Here is a 15,722-nt window from a genome sequence, read left to right as displayed (position 1 = left end):
TCTCGATTCAAAGTGGCTTACAAAAATAGATTTAAGTGTAGTTCCAATTTTTACAAATTGTCACGCGATTCTAATTTTTTAAAATTACTGTCAAATAACAATTTAAGTATGCGATGATTTTATTTTTATTTTTACTTTGCTCAACTTAAACTGTTTCTTAGAAAGAATATTTTTCATCGAAGTTTGGATGCTTACCACTGAATTATTCTTTCAAAAATCGAATATCCATTTATCGCTACTCTCTGTTTTTTACGTCAACAGAAAAATGAAATAATTCGCACGTCATCGGTGTCGCGAAGGTAACACCAGTAGAGACCAGAAGACTAACATTGAAAAGTTTCTGCATATATATTTGCTCGATATCAATTCTTGCAATTTAGTAGATTGGATTCATTCGACGTAAAATCGAATACGGTCAACGTCCAGCTGCTCGCTATTTCCCATGACTGTATAAATCATTCTCTGTCAAATATTTGCCGTGCAAACAAGCACAGTTGGGCGTGTGTTCGCGAAAAGTTCGCCAGAGAAAGACAAGCTCGTTTGAAACTCGCAATTGAAATAATCGAGTCACTCTAGCGCGTTGTTCCTTTCATTTGATAGTGGAAAAATCAAGCTAAACAAAGAGCAGATGTTTTCAGACGAACAGTGGGCATTAAGCTTGGAAATTTATACGACTGTGAAAGATTTATTATTCTGGAACAGTTATTGGTTCGAAACCATTTTGCAATTGGCTTTCTGTTCGTTGTAATTGAGAAAATTTAATTAGAGAATTCGTGAGAATATTTATAATGATAAAAATCTAGACGTTGTTACAGAAAATCTTCTAAGGAAGAAATTCTTCGTGGAAATAAATGTCTTGTATCCTTGTATTGCCAAAAAATTTACTGAACCTTTATTCAATCCTCATAATTCTAATTCCACTTTGAGTTTAATCAAATCTCTAACATATTAAACGACGTATCTTCATCGACGACGAAAAATATTCTTCAGTTGCTATTTTTGTTTGAAAAAACTTACGAAACTTGTTGTGTCAAATTCCCATTGTTCCATCTTTTCCATTGCAACGTCGGTTATTTATCTTTTGTTATTTATCTTCTGCGTTAACTCGATATACAAAATGTTTAACTCGTAAAACAAGATATCTTCGTCAACGGGTAAAAATTATGTTTCCTGCAGATATATGAATTCTCACAATTCTTATACTCGGATCGTTGACAAAAATTATATATTTTTCTAGCTTATTTTTCACGTTCTTTACTTCAACTGGAAAAGAAAAATCTCTAACGTGTAGAACGATGTACCTTTATTAAGAGACATAAAAATTCTATGTCCATTTAAATTCTCCTGATGCTCGACTGCAAACTCACGTTCTCCTTTAATTCATATACAGCGTTATTGCACTTGGCGCAGTTTACAACGCCTTAAGTGTTAGCCAGTATTTTTTAAATGACTCGCGCTAAACATCCTGTCACGAAACAGCCAACGTTAATTAGGAGACTGAGAAATTGCGTAAAAGTAGTTACGGGAATATTACTTGAAAGTTGAATGAATCCGGATATTGTCTCGATTGTCTATTTATAGGAGAAACTGAAATTCAAATGAAAACGATAAATCGTTCATGAAAATGGACGAGCAACAATGTGTCGTTCGAGTTGGTAATATATCGCATCGCATGATACGTCCACTTAAACGATAGATGTTCCTACGATGACGATTTTCCGTCTTTGATTCGAAGTTTATTTTTAGTTTGGTCATTTTATAATTTATTATCGTATCATAATTCTTTACACACCGATATCTCAATTGTATTTCTATTACATTGTCGTTGTTCCTATATTTGAACGTTCGGAATTAAAAATCGAAGGTTTCATAGTGATAGAAGTAAAAGGTAATCTAAACTGAAAGAAAATAAATCGGAGAGAAGAAGGCAGAAACGAACAGCGGAAAACGCTCTTAAAATTTAAACGAATCCAATAAACGTTCAAAATAACCCACTGAAATTTATTTCTCCATGTTGCACAACAGCTTCGTCGAGCATCTCACTATCGATCGTAAAATTCGAGTCTCGCCTTCACCGATACCCTTAAATGTAATACAAAACCTTCTTCTGGTTTTCGCTACAATTCTTTCAATGCCATAGAGTATCGAGAAACGAGCACACGCTACCGGCGAGAAGTTTACATTGTTAGGTATTTAATAAAATCGAAAATTTTGTGAAAGTAGTCCACATACATGGAATTCTCTTCATTCAGAAAAATCTTTGGACGACGATCTATCAGAATACTACTACGCTAATATATTCTTAGAAAACATTAAAATCGCTGTACGTTCCATAGAATCAGAAAATTTGTAGAAATAGCTCGCACAAGTTTCTTCCACGAAAGTTCTTCTTCTCCTACTTAGTTCCTCTTCTTCCCTATATTAAAATGAAGATAAAGAACATTTTTCTACTAATACGATTATTGCGTCAATACCAAAATAAATATAAAATTGATCAAAAAATCAGTAAAATACAATTAAAAAAAGCATTCCAATCTTTTGACCAGCACAGCCTATAAATACGTATCAGAGGAAATGCGTGTGCGTACACGATTGTTGGATATTTATTGCGGAAACGCCTGTTTCTCAGCGTTTTCCATGGCCTGTACAATCTTATCCTGTTCACGAAGATCAGGGAATGATGGATAAGCGGCCTTTTTTTATGCAAAGTAACCGACTGGCGAAACCACGACGTCAAAAGACGATAGTGAAGGATGGACTGGAACGCGAAGAAAGCTTTCGAGGTCGATAAAATCGATCGGAATTTCATTTCAGAAGTAAAACGTCTTTGATGTCTTTCCACGCGAGTCTCGAGCGTTCGAGGGATAAATAAGCTAATGTAATCTGTATGTCTGGTGAATCGAAAAGTGGACGATGCAGTTCAGAGAGTTTGTGGCTTCTGTGAAGTGATTTATACATTATCGAATTTGTGGAGTGCCGTGGATTATTGAATCTACATTGATCCGAGGTTTTGATTATTGGTTTGATTATTGATAGTAGGGGAACTTGAAAAACTTCAAATTTGCTTTTATTGAATAGATGATCTACATTATCTTTTTATTTTCATCATGTAGAAGGGTATATTTATAATTCCATCAGTTTTTGCGTCAGAGAGGAAAATTATTATTTATACAACCTGGGTTTAGTTTTACAACAACATTCGGTTCATCTTCGGTTGTTTCGTGACGCTGCAAGTGGAAGGTTGTGTTGTTTCCGCGAATGGTGGCATATCTTGTGTTAAGTCAACCTTGTAATGACTCAAGAAGATTTCCTCGCAAATTTTGAAAAACCTCCCTTCTAAAATTTACATTTTGTTGAGTTGCCTCACTATCAATGGTAACGAAAGATATGTTTTATAAGGAAGTGAAAGTTAATGTCTATTTTTGACAAATCAAGAGTTCGAGATCGCTTTTGGGAAATGATTGTAGTTTATTACGAATTACAAAATTCGTGTTGGTTATTATATTGTGCTGAATTATTACATTTATTTAGTAAATTAAATTTAGTTAGTAAGTTTCCTTTATTTTAGTATTATCACTAATCACACAAATTCAGTTACATCGATTAAATGATAAATTTATTAATAATTCCATAATGATAGCAATAATGCTATAAAAGGATAAAGAATAAAATTCACATAATTCAATGAAATATCCGTTACAAAAGTATGAATGCAAAAAAATATTTCGTACATTTTATTCTTTATGACCAATTTTTTTTTATAAAACGCAATGAACCGAACGCAAGAAATGGTCGATGACTGTAATAAAATGTTCGTGGAAAATCTCATATCGATTATAAAATATTCAAAGAGACATTGTTGTCGTTTGTAAACGCAATAACGAAATGTCAACAACAGCATTATCTTTCACAAAAAATCAAAATTATGGATTGTATTATATAAATTACATCGAAACGGATGCGAAGATACTCGAAAGCAAACAACGTTTGAATCATCGTGTTCACTGATTTTATTTAATTCACGAACGAGATCCGATTACTTGTTTGATAAACGAGTTGACTGGCGATTATGTGGGCGCCCACATTTTTCTGTGAAATACGAATATTTGTTAGCGAGGTCGTTGCCTCGAAACCGGCAACTTTCACCTAATGCTGAAGCGTAGTTGATCTTTCAAATGATTTAATGGCCTTAATTTCATATCCAAATTCTATCGCTATTTCAATAAGCAGAAGGATCTTTAATGATCTTTTTAGAACAACTTCAACGTAAAATTGAAATAAAAAATGCTTATCAATCAATTAATATTTTCTTTAAACTTAAAATATTTAAAAAGAATGGACAATTAACTCGACAATGAGTCAAAGAACGCATAGAGTAGAAGTATAATCGTCTAAGATTTCGAGTAACTGGATATTAGTTCAGATTTTAAACAATTTGATTCAAAACATTCATTTTATTTTTCATCATTTATTCTTTCAAAATCGTAGCTATTTTGAGGTAATTTAAATTAATTTTTAATTTATTTAATATTACACACTTGGGTAGAGTATACAATAGAATCAATTTATAAACGAAAACTTAAATTCTCTTTCGTAATTGTATGAATTGTGTATCTCGTAATTATACAACCCGTATGTTATATGTATTGTTTTTTGGTCAAAAACAATATCGTATTCTAACCTCTGATCTCCCATAAATAATTTACACGTGGAAGCGATTTCCTTTTTATCAAAATCTGTTATTTTACGGATCACCGCTTCGAAACAGCTCATCATAAACTGTATACTGTTTTCTATCCGAAGAGATCTTATCTGGAAGAATATGTTTTCTTATACAATGCAGTTTAGATGTAGATACAGTGCATTATCATTATAAAAATATTAAATTGCTGCATATATGCATGAAAAATGTCGTTCTCGAATTTCAATGTGAATTTCAATTCGAACATTTGAATTTGTGCCAATACCATTAACTAAATTTTATTTCGCTGTCGATTGTTTTATTTAAACGTCGTTCGTATTAAGGAACGAGAAACGAGCTATAATACAAGGTATATATTAACGGTAATATATTAACGAAATTCATCATAAAAATGTTAGAATCTCGTTATTAACAGTTATGAATAATCAGAATATTCGCGTGTTTTATAAATATGAGTTTAAGCTTGGTCAAAATACTGTAAAACATGTTGAAAACATACATACATTCTCAACTTTACGTAAGTATGTTTATGTAAATATTGGAATAATTCAGGTTAGGTTCATGAAATTCAAGGTTGGCGACTTTTCATTAGGGAAGCAACCAAGCTGTATTTTGTATGTCAAAATGGCTACACAATTCCGAAGATTAAAACATCGGAATCTTTACTAAAATATTCTTCGAATCCTTCCTGATTCTCTTGTTTGAAAACTTAAACAATTTTTGAACAAATAAATTCTTTCGAAGTAACGAAATTATCGAAACAATATTTTTTAATAACTTTTTCATTCTAGAACAAATGTTTCTAAGAAATCTGGAGCAATGAATGTTGTTTATTATTAAGGAAACAATCGTAAAATTATATGAGAAATATACGATCAAATATATGTATTTAGATTAGATTTATTTATAAAATCATATTATTTATCTTATCATTTACTTACGAAGTCAATATCAGATTAAATATGTTACGTTCTCTAATGTACCTGTTAGATGACATTAACGTTTTAATTTAGGAAAACGATATTTCATATTATGCGTTAATTCAGTACGACGCTTATCTAATTACAAACAATTCTGAACAACTTTATGGTTCATTAGTATTCAAGTATTTGAATTAAAGGGGATCCTTCAAACGCTTAACAGTCCATTGAATCGGACTGAATCGATCACTTTCGAAAAGGTAGAAGTGCACAGACGTGAATCTAATATATATTCAGTTATTCAAGGAATCTAGACATTTACTTCTGTCTGCTCGCCATAGAACTCTCTTTATTTGAAAAGGAACTTCCGGTGAACGAAGAGCTAGTGATTTACCGGCGCAAATAATAAAAAAGTGAATCAAACTAAGATACTTGTAGATTTTCTTTCAAATAAAATGGTCATGGGAGAATCCACTCTTTAACAGAGCAAGCAATTAAATTAGCAGTATGGTATTACTTCCTTCGAATTATTTGTTGAATAAAAGGTTTCACAGATAATTAATATCGTCTCTCTTTGTTATCATCACGAGAATTAATGATTAATTATTTGAGTCTACTTTTTTCATGAAAAATATGTCGACTGTAAGCAGAAAAGATACAGAAGATCGAAACGTTAAAAAGTCGGAAATGAAGGTAAATGGCCCCGGCGCGATTTGACAAAATTTACGAGCTTCCCTACCGTGCTGTTTATTAACGTCACCTTATAAGCCCATCGATTTATCTACCAAACAGGCAAAAAGCGAACATTGTTTTGCCTCTTTATTACTATCTTTTTATTATAATTTTGCATTCTGTATTTTATTTTTAATTTTACATTTATACACAGAGTGATCCAATTGCTCCTGGCCAAAGTACGTTCTGTAGGTCAAAATAAGAAAAGACATGTTAATAAACGTATGTCACTAAAAATTATAGATAGTTAGTTATAGATAACTAAAGTTATGACTGGAAAGATCGATATACGGAATAAGCGGTAACGAACGTGCCTTATTGGGATAAAAAGTATGAATCACGAAATGATATAAAAAAATCAATAAAATTGGATTTATTATTCTTTCAAGTTCTCGTTTATTACTCGTTGCAGCAACTCCTTTAACGATGCTTCTAATAACATATATTTATGTGATATTTTCTCCTTATCTTGACTTAAGAGGCTGTGCTAACAACGTTTGGCCCCAAATAACTGGGGCACCCTGTATACTATTATGAATGTCCGATCGTTTGTCATAAATTCTTTCGAAATTTGCATAAAATATTACAGTTCCGAAAATTCAAGGATTTATCGAAGCAAATCTGCCTTAAAGCTTATGGAATAGATACTTTAATTAAAGGGAAGTTTAATACCGACACAAATTGCTTGTGGCGAGTTACTAATTACGATACTAATTATTTTCAGGGGTCTAAAATTATAAGCAAATATAGGAATTTAGTTATTTACAAAATCTTCAGTTTATAGATGATCTCAATTATGCTATACTAATACCTACTTTCATATTTGATTTTAACTCCAAAAAAGATCCGTAATATTAGAAATCTCACACTGTAAATGTTATCATACGTAACAGAATTATTAATATTTATTTACAAAATGTTAAAAGTATATATATTTATTGTATCTGATACCAACAACGTAGAAGATCTCAAGGATAAAGGTATAATTATTTTATACATCGTTTTCGTATGTTTATTTTGAATTTTTCATAATTTCATTACATCCTCAAATAATTAAATAATGATAATCCATACAGATCTAAAATTCCCAATACAGACGAGTTAACTCGTCATTTTGGTTGATAATTTCTTTGGACGTAACAAATAATTTTCGTAGACATCGTAATTTCTTCATTTTTAAAGTTCCTTTATTCTTTCACACGTGGCTTTGTTTTCGTTAAAAATAAACTCTGTCATATGTACGTCTGCAAGAACTAAAATTAACATCAGTGAAAATAAAATTTATCTTTATTAATTTTTATCTTTAAAATCGTAATTTTTCGTTTAAAGACGATCCGGTTAATAGGTTAATACGTTCAGATTGTTAAATTATCTGCTGCAAATACCAATAATAAACGCATTTATAGGAAGAAAAAATGGAACAGAAACGATTTTATCGTTGCAGTTGCAGTAGTAGTGGCGTTCTTCATCTGTTGGGCACCGTTCCACGCTCAAAGGCTGTTGGCTGTGTACGCAAAGAATACGACTGAACCGAAAGACGTGTTAGTAATAGTCTACACTATCCTCACGTACATGTCCGGGGTGTTTTATTACCTTTCCACGACAGTGAATCCACTGCTCTACAATATCATGTCCAACAAATTTAGGGAGGCTTTCAAGGTAAGTTATCACTTGAGAATTTTGAATCGAAATCTACCTGTCAACGATCCTATTTCAATTATCAATCATCCCCCAGAGTAACAAATAATGAATGTACCTTTGTATATTCTTGTTACATTTTAACTGTGTTTTTAACTTTATAAATGAATATTTCCGTGGTTTTTCTTTATATCCTCTATGTTTTCTTCTTTGCACCCCTAAAGTAGAAAACTACAGAGCTTTACAATGATCCTGAAAAATCTAAGATACTACAAACGAGTAAAAAATCTGTGCGAAGTTAATTTTCTTTCCGACAAGCTACGTGTACCGATCGACGGTACGAGTAATCTACCGACGAGGATAGTAATTAACGAATGATAATAACGTTGTAGCATCAAAAATATAAGAAGAAGAGATATAAAGAACTGGAACTTGCTATTAACGACTTTTCACCCAAATTGTGGAAATAATAAGTGAAAAAAAAGAAAAAAAAGAAAAAATGACAGTATTATAATAGGCACTATTACAAACGTAAAAATTACAAAAGAAATCTGAAAATTAAGAAAAATCGAACCCCCACCATCCCTCCCCAAAAGATTGAGATGGAGTCTGACAAAGTGCGTTAAACAAACTGAAGTTAACTTTCAGTCGATGCTGTCGAATCACTGCGGGCGGAAGTGGTCATCCCGCATGTCAGTACCACGACAGCCGACGTACAGTAGCCTCTCGAGGTACGCGAGGTCCACGTTCAGGCAGACGGATGATCGTCAGAATTCGCCGTCGATCTCCGTCAGCGAGGACAACCAATATCTGAGAACGACCAATACCACCGAACTTACCGGATTAAACGGTCGAAAGAGCAATGGACGGAACCAGTCCGACTCTGTGGCGAATGAGATCAATCATCGAGAATACAGCAGAAGCGTATCCAGAGGATCGAACTCCAGTCAGTTTACCCTGATGTCGTCCGTTAGTAAAAGTTTCAACGAAGGTAACAATAACGTGACTGCGACTTACGTGAACATTCAAAGAGCACCGAGAGTTGTCACGCTCGGTAAGTGAGATTTTATTTGCTACTTTTAATTTTTCTTGATTGTATGAATACATAAGCCTCAGTTAGATCAACCAAATCACCTATAGGTATTTGGTGACGATATTGTAAAAGGGGCGTAGAAATATTCTTCAAGTCGTCCAGGTGAAGTCCTGGATCGTTTATCGAATATTGATTACGTCTAAATGAGCGATAATTTATAAATGTTGGAGATAGATGATGAATCTATTCAAAGTTCATGGCCTTCGGCTAACGACCATAGCAATCAACGTGTAATAGTCACGTTAACGCGCAATAAAGGTTAATAATATAAGAATTGATGATTTCCACGTCAACGAGACAGTATAATATTTAATTGTCGATCGAGAAAATCAAATATTTTTACTCTTTGACGAATTATTTCGCTGGATACAGGCTATAGCTTTTTAAATTATAATTAATTTGTTTCGAGTTACGAGTTTCTAAGCTATAATTTTCTTAACTTTCTTTAAACAGGTATACTCGCCGGCAGATTGAGATTGGGAACCAAAGAGCTATTTTCGCCTCAACAGAAGATCGTAACTAGTTCAGCGCCGAAACCGGAAACGAGGATAGTGTTGGCACCGCGATTCCAAAGTCATCCGAGTATAGAGAGTGCAAACACTATCAGTAACTCTAGTTTAAAGAACTATGACGAGACAGAGTTTACTGGTATGGAATTGGCACGATACATGGGTGAACTGAACTGTGACTTAATCACTTAACGTTCGTTTAAGGAAAAGCGTCCCTTCGTCGAACGAGCGAAACATAAGTACTTAACGAACTAAAGAAAAAAGTTGAGAAATTGAGGCTTTGAAGTAAGAATATGTGTATGCGAACTTCTATAGGCAACAGTCAGGAAAATCTGAAAAAGAAGAACTTAAAACTTGAAATTTAAACAAAGATACTGAATATGTATGTCTTTTAAGAGGAAGCATATTTGTAAATCTTACATTGTAACCGAACAGCAAAGGATCTACGAACAAGCTGATGTAAATCATATTATTAGTCTGACATAAATGCTTCCCCAGTGTATTGCGAAAACGCCCACATTGAAAAGATCCAAGATCATCGAAATTTAATATTACCAATTAACACTACTGTGTTGTATACGCCCTTTCCGCGTGTTCATTGATCCTTTTCGCGCGCGCAAACATCATTATAAATCACTGAAACGGTGAAAACTGTAAAAAAACGATTCCATGGTTCATTTTGCGTAAACAGCAACGCTTAAACAAATTTTCTAAGAATAGATACAGGAAGAAATTGAATAATACCGTGAAAACATGATCTCAGACGATTTCAAATTTAATTAAGGGTAAATGTTATTATAGCGATACTAAACATAGAGCAAGGTCGTTTAGAAATTACAGTCAGTCATAGAGATCGTGTAATATTTTAAGGAAACGTCGTTCATAAGTAGTACAGTGCGAATTGATTATGTAATTAATCATGAAATTTGCTTTGTTCATTCTTGTACTTCATTTCACTGAAAATACAAGTTCACTGCTTCGCAATTACAAAAGGAAAACTCTTGAATAAATATAAGCGATATTTATTTTTCTACTCGTATCATACATAACAATTTGTAAAAACCATTCATCTATCTCATCTATGCTTTTATAAACGTGACGTGAAATTTGTATAAAACATAAAATGTAAAAGAATTTGCAAGTATACTTGCAAGGAAATAAACCAATCAACGAGTCCTGTTGAACTCTAACGCACGTAAAAAGTCTCTAAGCTTAAAACATGCTTTGGGGTCGGCTGTCGAGATAAGCTTTGATGTTGGGTAGCGACCTGACTTTCTCTACCAATTTCTTCAATTCAGGGTGGTCTTTGTTGATGTCGGTTTGCAGCATGTTGGACAAGGTCTCCGATTGTGCGGCATAGAAAAGGTCAGCCCATGTCAACTACAACGACAATTGAAAATGTGGCTTAGAAATAAGTTTAAAATTACTTTAACTGGTATTAAGAAAGTAAAAAATTAATCGACCCCATTTTTTGTAAATTCTTTTACTTTTACTTTACTTTTCATTATTGATATCTGAAAAATAGACACAGATAAAGACGAAGATTACAAATTTAGAGCAATAATTGAAAAAAAATTACGAAATTACAAAGAAAATCTTTAGTAATATCACTCTTTTCAACTATCCAATTTGTGGTCGATTACTGAAGAAACAGCTTCTGAGCAGCTGATTTCTAGACTTTGCAAAACAAATAAACAATTACCTTTCCATTGACAAAGTGTCCTCCGTTTTTCTTCACCTGCTCATCCAACTTATGGAGCATGGGAAGCTTTTTCTCAGCGTTGGCCTTCAGCTTGGCCTTGTGTCCAGGGTCTTGTTCAAAGTGGTATTGAGAGTATGCTATAAATTATAAATACAAAATCGATATATAAAAATTAAAACATAAATTCGAAATATTCTCTTCAAGTATACGTATGTCTTTATGTGGACTGTTCTTCATTTGAAAGAAACAATAATCATGAATCAAAGAATGACAGACCAAGTACTGTTAAAGTGAGTTAACGCAACGTAATAGACGCCTACCTGCTCTCACGTCATCAATGGTGTCAACGGTGGCATCAATCAGGAAAGCTTCTTCATCGTTGGAACCATAGAGATTGTTTTTCCTGGCAAGCAGGCGAAGGATTGCTTTCGATTGATAGTAAGCCTTGCCGTCGACTTCCAAGACGGGTACTTGACCAAGTGGCATATCTGAAATATTCGCGATCATCAATAATCAACAAGTCATTAATTAATATTACATGTGAACAGAGGAATTCAAACATTTATCAAAATCAAGACTCCTGACTTTCTCTTTGGGAAACATAGCGTAGAGATTATGTATCTTCGACAGGAGTCAAATATGATATTGTTATTTATACAGTTTATACGGAAGTCTTAAAAAAGTTTATACACTTTCATCGAGACCTCATTGGACATTTATTAATTTTGAACCAAGTATTCGTCAAATTACATTTTTTATATAATCTGAACTTGTATCTTAAATGTTCTTTTGTAACATAAACTGTTGAAAAACGTAAACTTCATATAAGTATGAAATTAATATATTAGAGTTTTGAATTTTTACCTTTTTTAACTTCCGGCCATTCATCCTGAGTGAGCCTCTTGTCCTCGAATTTAATTCCACTTTGGTGCAAAACCAGCCTAATTGGTTCAGCAAGGCCAGTGATGTTGAAGTAAGTCAATTTGTAGCTGGGCATTTCCTGTATTAAACAAACATAATTTGTTGTACTCAAATTTTCTAATATTATTTTGTATTGGTTTGCTTCTAGAGTAATGTTATCCTTCGTTTATATTCTCACGAGGGAGATTAATCCAAGATCGTACGCATTATAATAGAAATCAGTTTGAAAATTTTGTAATAATATTTCCAAATATATATATAATATTCTAAAATTCATTTATATAACTTTATACGTAGGTAACTGAACGGTTTTATTCTGATAATATCATGAGTTGCAGTATTACTCGTACGTCCGATAGATCTTTGCCGTGATTCACGTTATATGAAACACGCAATGTTGCCGATGGCACAATAATGTTGCCATCTAAGTCTCGTCACTGATTATCTATTGTTACCTTCGCAAGGTAAACACCTAGCGTATATTATGAATTGTATGAAGTCTTATGTAAGATATCTATGAATAATACTCTGCACTTTATTGCAACGCTACTTCGAGTATTTTTGAAATAAAAATTAAAAAGTTAGAAAGTTAAAAAAGATAACGATTGAGGAAATCGAAAAATTATAATATTTGAAATTCGTGGTGCTTGACAATTTAAATATTTAGAAGTTGTAATATTCGTAAAATTGGAAATTTGAAGCATTGAATATTCTCAGGTTTAGAAGTTGAAGATTCAAAGTTGATCTCTTTGAACAAGGAAAATTCGATTGTAAATATATATAATTGCAACGCCCTCGCATAAAAAAAGAATCGAAATTCAGCCACTGAATGAAATTTTTAATTGTTGCTAATGTTAGTTTAAATAAACTCTTGCCCGTTAAACTGACAAAGTGTAGCTGTCTAACAGTAGAAGATTCTAATTGTTCAAGTACTTCAAATTAGCGCAACATTCATTAATATTTTCTAAAAGAAACCTTGTACTTAGTAGTTTGCAACTCACTATTACGTTGAAATTCATGTTTATGATCCGTGACATTGAATATGATAAACGAAGTGAAGGTTCGCGGTTTCTAACATTAGTTCCGTTAATCATACGAGTGTAACAACTAACCGGCTAATAAAATTTATTTTTTTACGCTAACGCATACATTACTATAGTTATAACGTCAATAAACAGAAAAGACATAAAAGCTAAGCGATAAAGAACACATGCTATCGATTGATATTTTAATTCATTTACTAATTTATTAATTTTATTAAAATGTCTGTTTAAAATTTATAAAATATATGTAACAGTCTATTTTTTATCTCTGATATTTAGAAATCACAGAAAAACAATTGACGAAATTTGCAAAGACTGGAGAACACTTATCAAATTTTCAAGTTTCCTACTTTTTTAAGGGCATAATAGCGTATTGCGCAATATTGCGCAAGAGAGTTATGCGAAACTTCAGAGTGACTCTGAATGAAACCTGTCGCTTCTCTCCAGCTAAACGAACATGGATCAATATATCCAATGAAATACTCTGAACTTCCAACTGTATGATATAAAATCAAACATCGAGAGAGTACAAATTATAAAGCTTCCTTTGAAAATACGATTATTATTTGAAGTTTGGGAAGAAAATTATTTATTGCGCAATAGCAGCATTTAAATATGAAATTTCAAATTAATTTAATTTTTAATTTACAATAGAATATAACCTATTAATAAATTTCAAAAATAATGCCTGATGTTACATTGCCACGATGCGAATATGTCAAAGTACAAACTTTTGCAGAACCTTTATCACGTGAAAAATGGTATTGAGATAGAAAAGACTTACGATGTTTTAGAGTGTAACGTGAACTAGACGCGTTGATCTCTCGTAGAATACTGCTTCCAATTACCGACCATGAGCTTCATATAAATAGTTCTTGTAATCCTCCGAGAATATCGTTCTCCCCACCATGTTGAATGATATTCGTGTGATAAATCGCGATAGCGTACATGGCAGAATCAACTAGAATTCCTTGATAGAGTAACATCCTTCGTGGCACAGCTTTGTTAATAAGTAAATCACTTCGTAATGGGTATCATAAAAAAAGTCTATGAACTAAACGATCTATTGGGGCGTTGAATGACGTCCGTTACGGTTACGAGCAATATTTATTGTAATTATATTGTTTAGCCCGCTAAAAAGACTGTCATTGTTTGAAAAGGGAGGTAAGATTCCACTTCTCTATACTCGGTTTCATCGGCAAGGCTAAATTTTCTAGTAGATTGCAAATTATTTATTTATTACGCACACAACGATAAGTTATGCGAAAGATGGTTAATTTCAATGTTAACAAATTGTTGATGATAGGAAATATGTTTTGATTATAATTTGATAAAAAGTCAATGCCCTCTTTTTAATTGAAAATAGTAAATAATAAAATTGGACGAATTGCAGTAATCTAACCAGCCACTTTCTAGATTGAGGTTAGGTTAGGCCTATTTCATAATGTCAGATTGTTGGGTTTCTGGACCGGTAAAATTCTGCAAATCATGGGGATAGCAAAACATCAATAACCCAATGTTACACCCCATAGGGTAACTTTTAGAGTCCTTCACGAAAAATGATTTCGCGTTTACGATATCTCAATATTTTGATACTTTTCATATTATAAAAAAATTAAGTTTATTGAACGGGTTGAAATTCTTCAGCTTTATTTTTACAAGAAATTTCGGAGTTAAAGCTATATAATTATAATAATTTAATAATTAATAACTAATATGATTATAAGTCGTTAAAAATCAGGCTACGAAAGATTATAAATCTTTAAAAAAAAACAAGAGAGAAAACAAGATAATTGTCCTCATAATCGTTTATTTTGATCAAGAAGTTTTGTTAGAATGATAAATAACATTGATATGTTGAGATACGTGTTGAAATGAGATAACTTTCTAAATAAAATTGTCGGTACGGGCCAAATTTTTAGAATTAATAATGTCAATAAGAATCTTGTACAGTCATTCTTTCTTAAGATGATTTTAACTTTATCACTGATGTAATAATATTTAAAGATAATGTTATCTATTTATTTATATGTATCCGAATAAGGCAATATCGACTGATTCTTTAAGTAAGCAGTGAAATGTAAGTAATTACCAGATATCGATTGCGCAATCTTATACAAATCAATGTAGGGTGAAAATAAAATATTAAGAATATTTTACTAACTTTTTTTCTCTCGTTTTATATTTTGAAATAGAGCATAACATTCATGAATTAATAGCTTAAGATTTTTTGAAGAACGTACAAGACGGAACACGAACAATAAAAAAGGGATGTTAAATACAGAAAATAGATTGAAATTTAGATTATGAAATATAAAAAAAAATGATATTGCATAATTTACAATTATTTACGATAGCTTACGTCAGTATGTTTGAGTTTAAATTATAAAATATTCAAAAACTGATACCATTTAGACATAATTTAGAAAAACAATAAATTGCGGAAACCAACAGTTAAAACT

General features: G+C 32.2%; 2 protein-coding genes across 4 annotated transcripts in view; one reads left to right on the top strand and one right to left on the bottom strand.

The window, feature by feature from the left end:
• Positions 1–10,592, top strand: part of LOC138182046 (pyrokinin-1 receptor) — a 35,220-nt gene extending 24,628 nt beyond the window's left edge. For all 3 annotated transcript variants that reach the window (XM_069117543.1, XM_069117542.1, XM_069117544.1), the window contains exons 5-7: positions 7,799–8,013; positions 8,641–9,046; positions 9,539–10,592. In XM_069117543.1, coding sequence (XP_068973644.1) covers positions 7,799–8,013; positions 8,641–9,046; positions 9,539–9,786 — 869 coding nt within the window. In that variant the 3' untranslated portion in view covers positions 9,787–10,592. The remainder of the gene's footprint in view (positions 1–7,798; positions 8,014–8,640; positions 9,047–9,538) is intronic.
• An 8-nt stretch (positions 10,593–10,600) lies between these two features.
• On the bottom strand, positions 10,601–14,202 carry LOC138182049 (glutathione S-transferase-like). The gene is made up of 5 exons (XM_069117547.1): positions 14,045–14,202; positions 12,161–12,296; positions 11,617–11,784; positions 11,297–11,433; positions 10,601–10,974 (listed from the first exon to the last, which is right to left on the bottom strand). Exons 2-5 carry the CDS (start codon positions 12,291–12,293, stop codon positions 10,807–10,809), a joined length of 606 nt encoding a protein of 201 aa, XP_068973648.1. The 5' UTR covers positions 12,294–12,296; positions 14,045–14,202; the 3' UTR covers positions 10,601–10,806.
• Positions 14,203–15,722: the final 1,520 nt, after the last annotated feature.

Source organism: Bombus flavifrons, chromosome 7 (genome assembly GCF_040668555.2).
Source record: "Bombus flavifrons isolate JBK064 chromosome 7, iyBomFlav1_principal, whole genome shotgun sequence".
Classification (NCBI taxonomy): domain Eukaryota; kingdom Metazoa; phylum Arthropoda; class Insecta; order Hymenoptera; family Apidae; genus Bombus; species Bombus flavifrons.
This window is presented reverse-complemented; position numbering and strand designations above follow the sequence as displayed.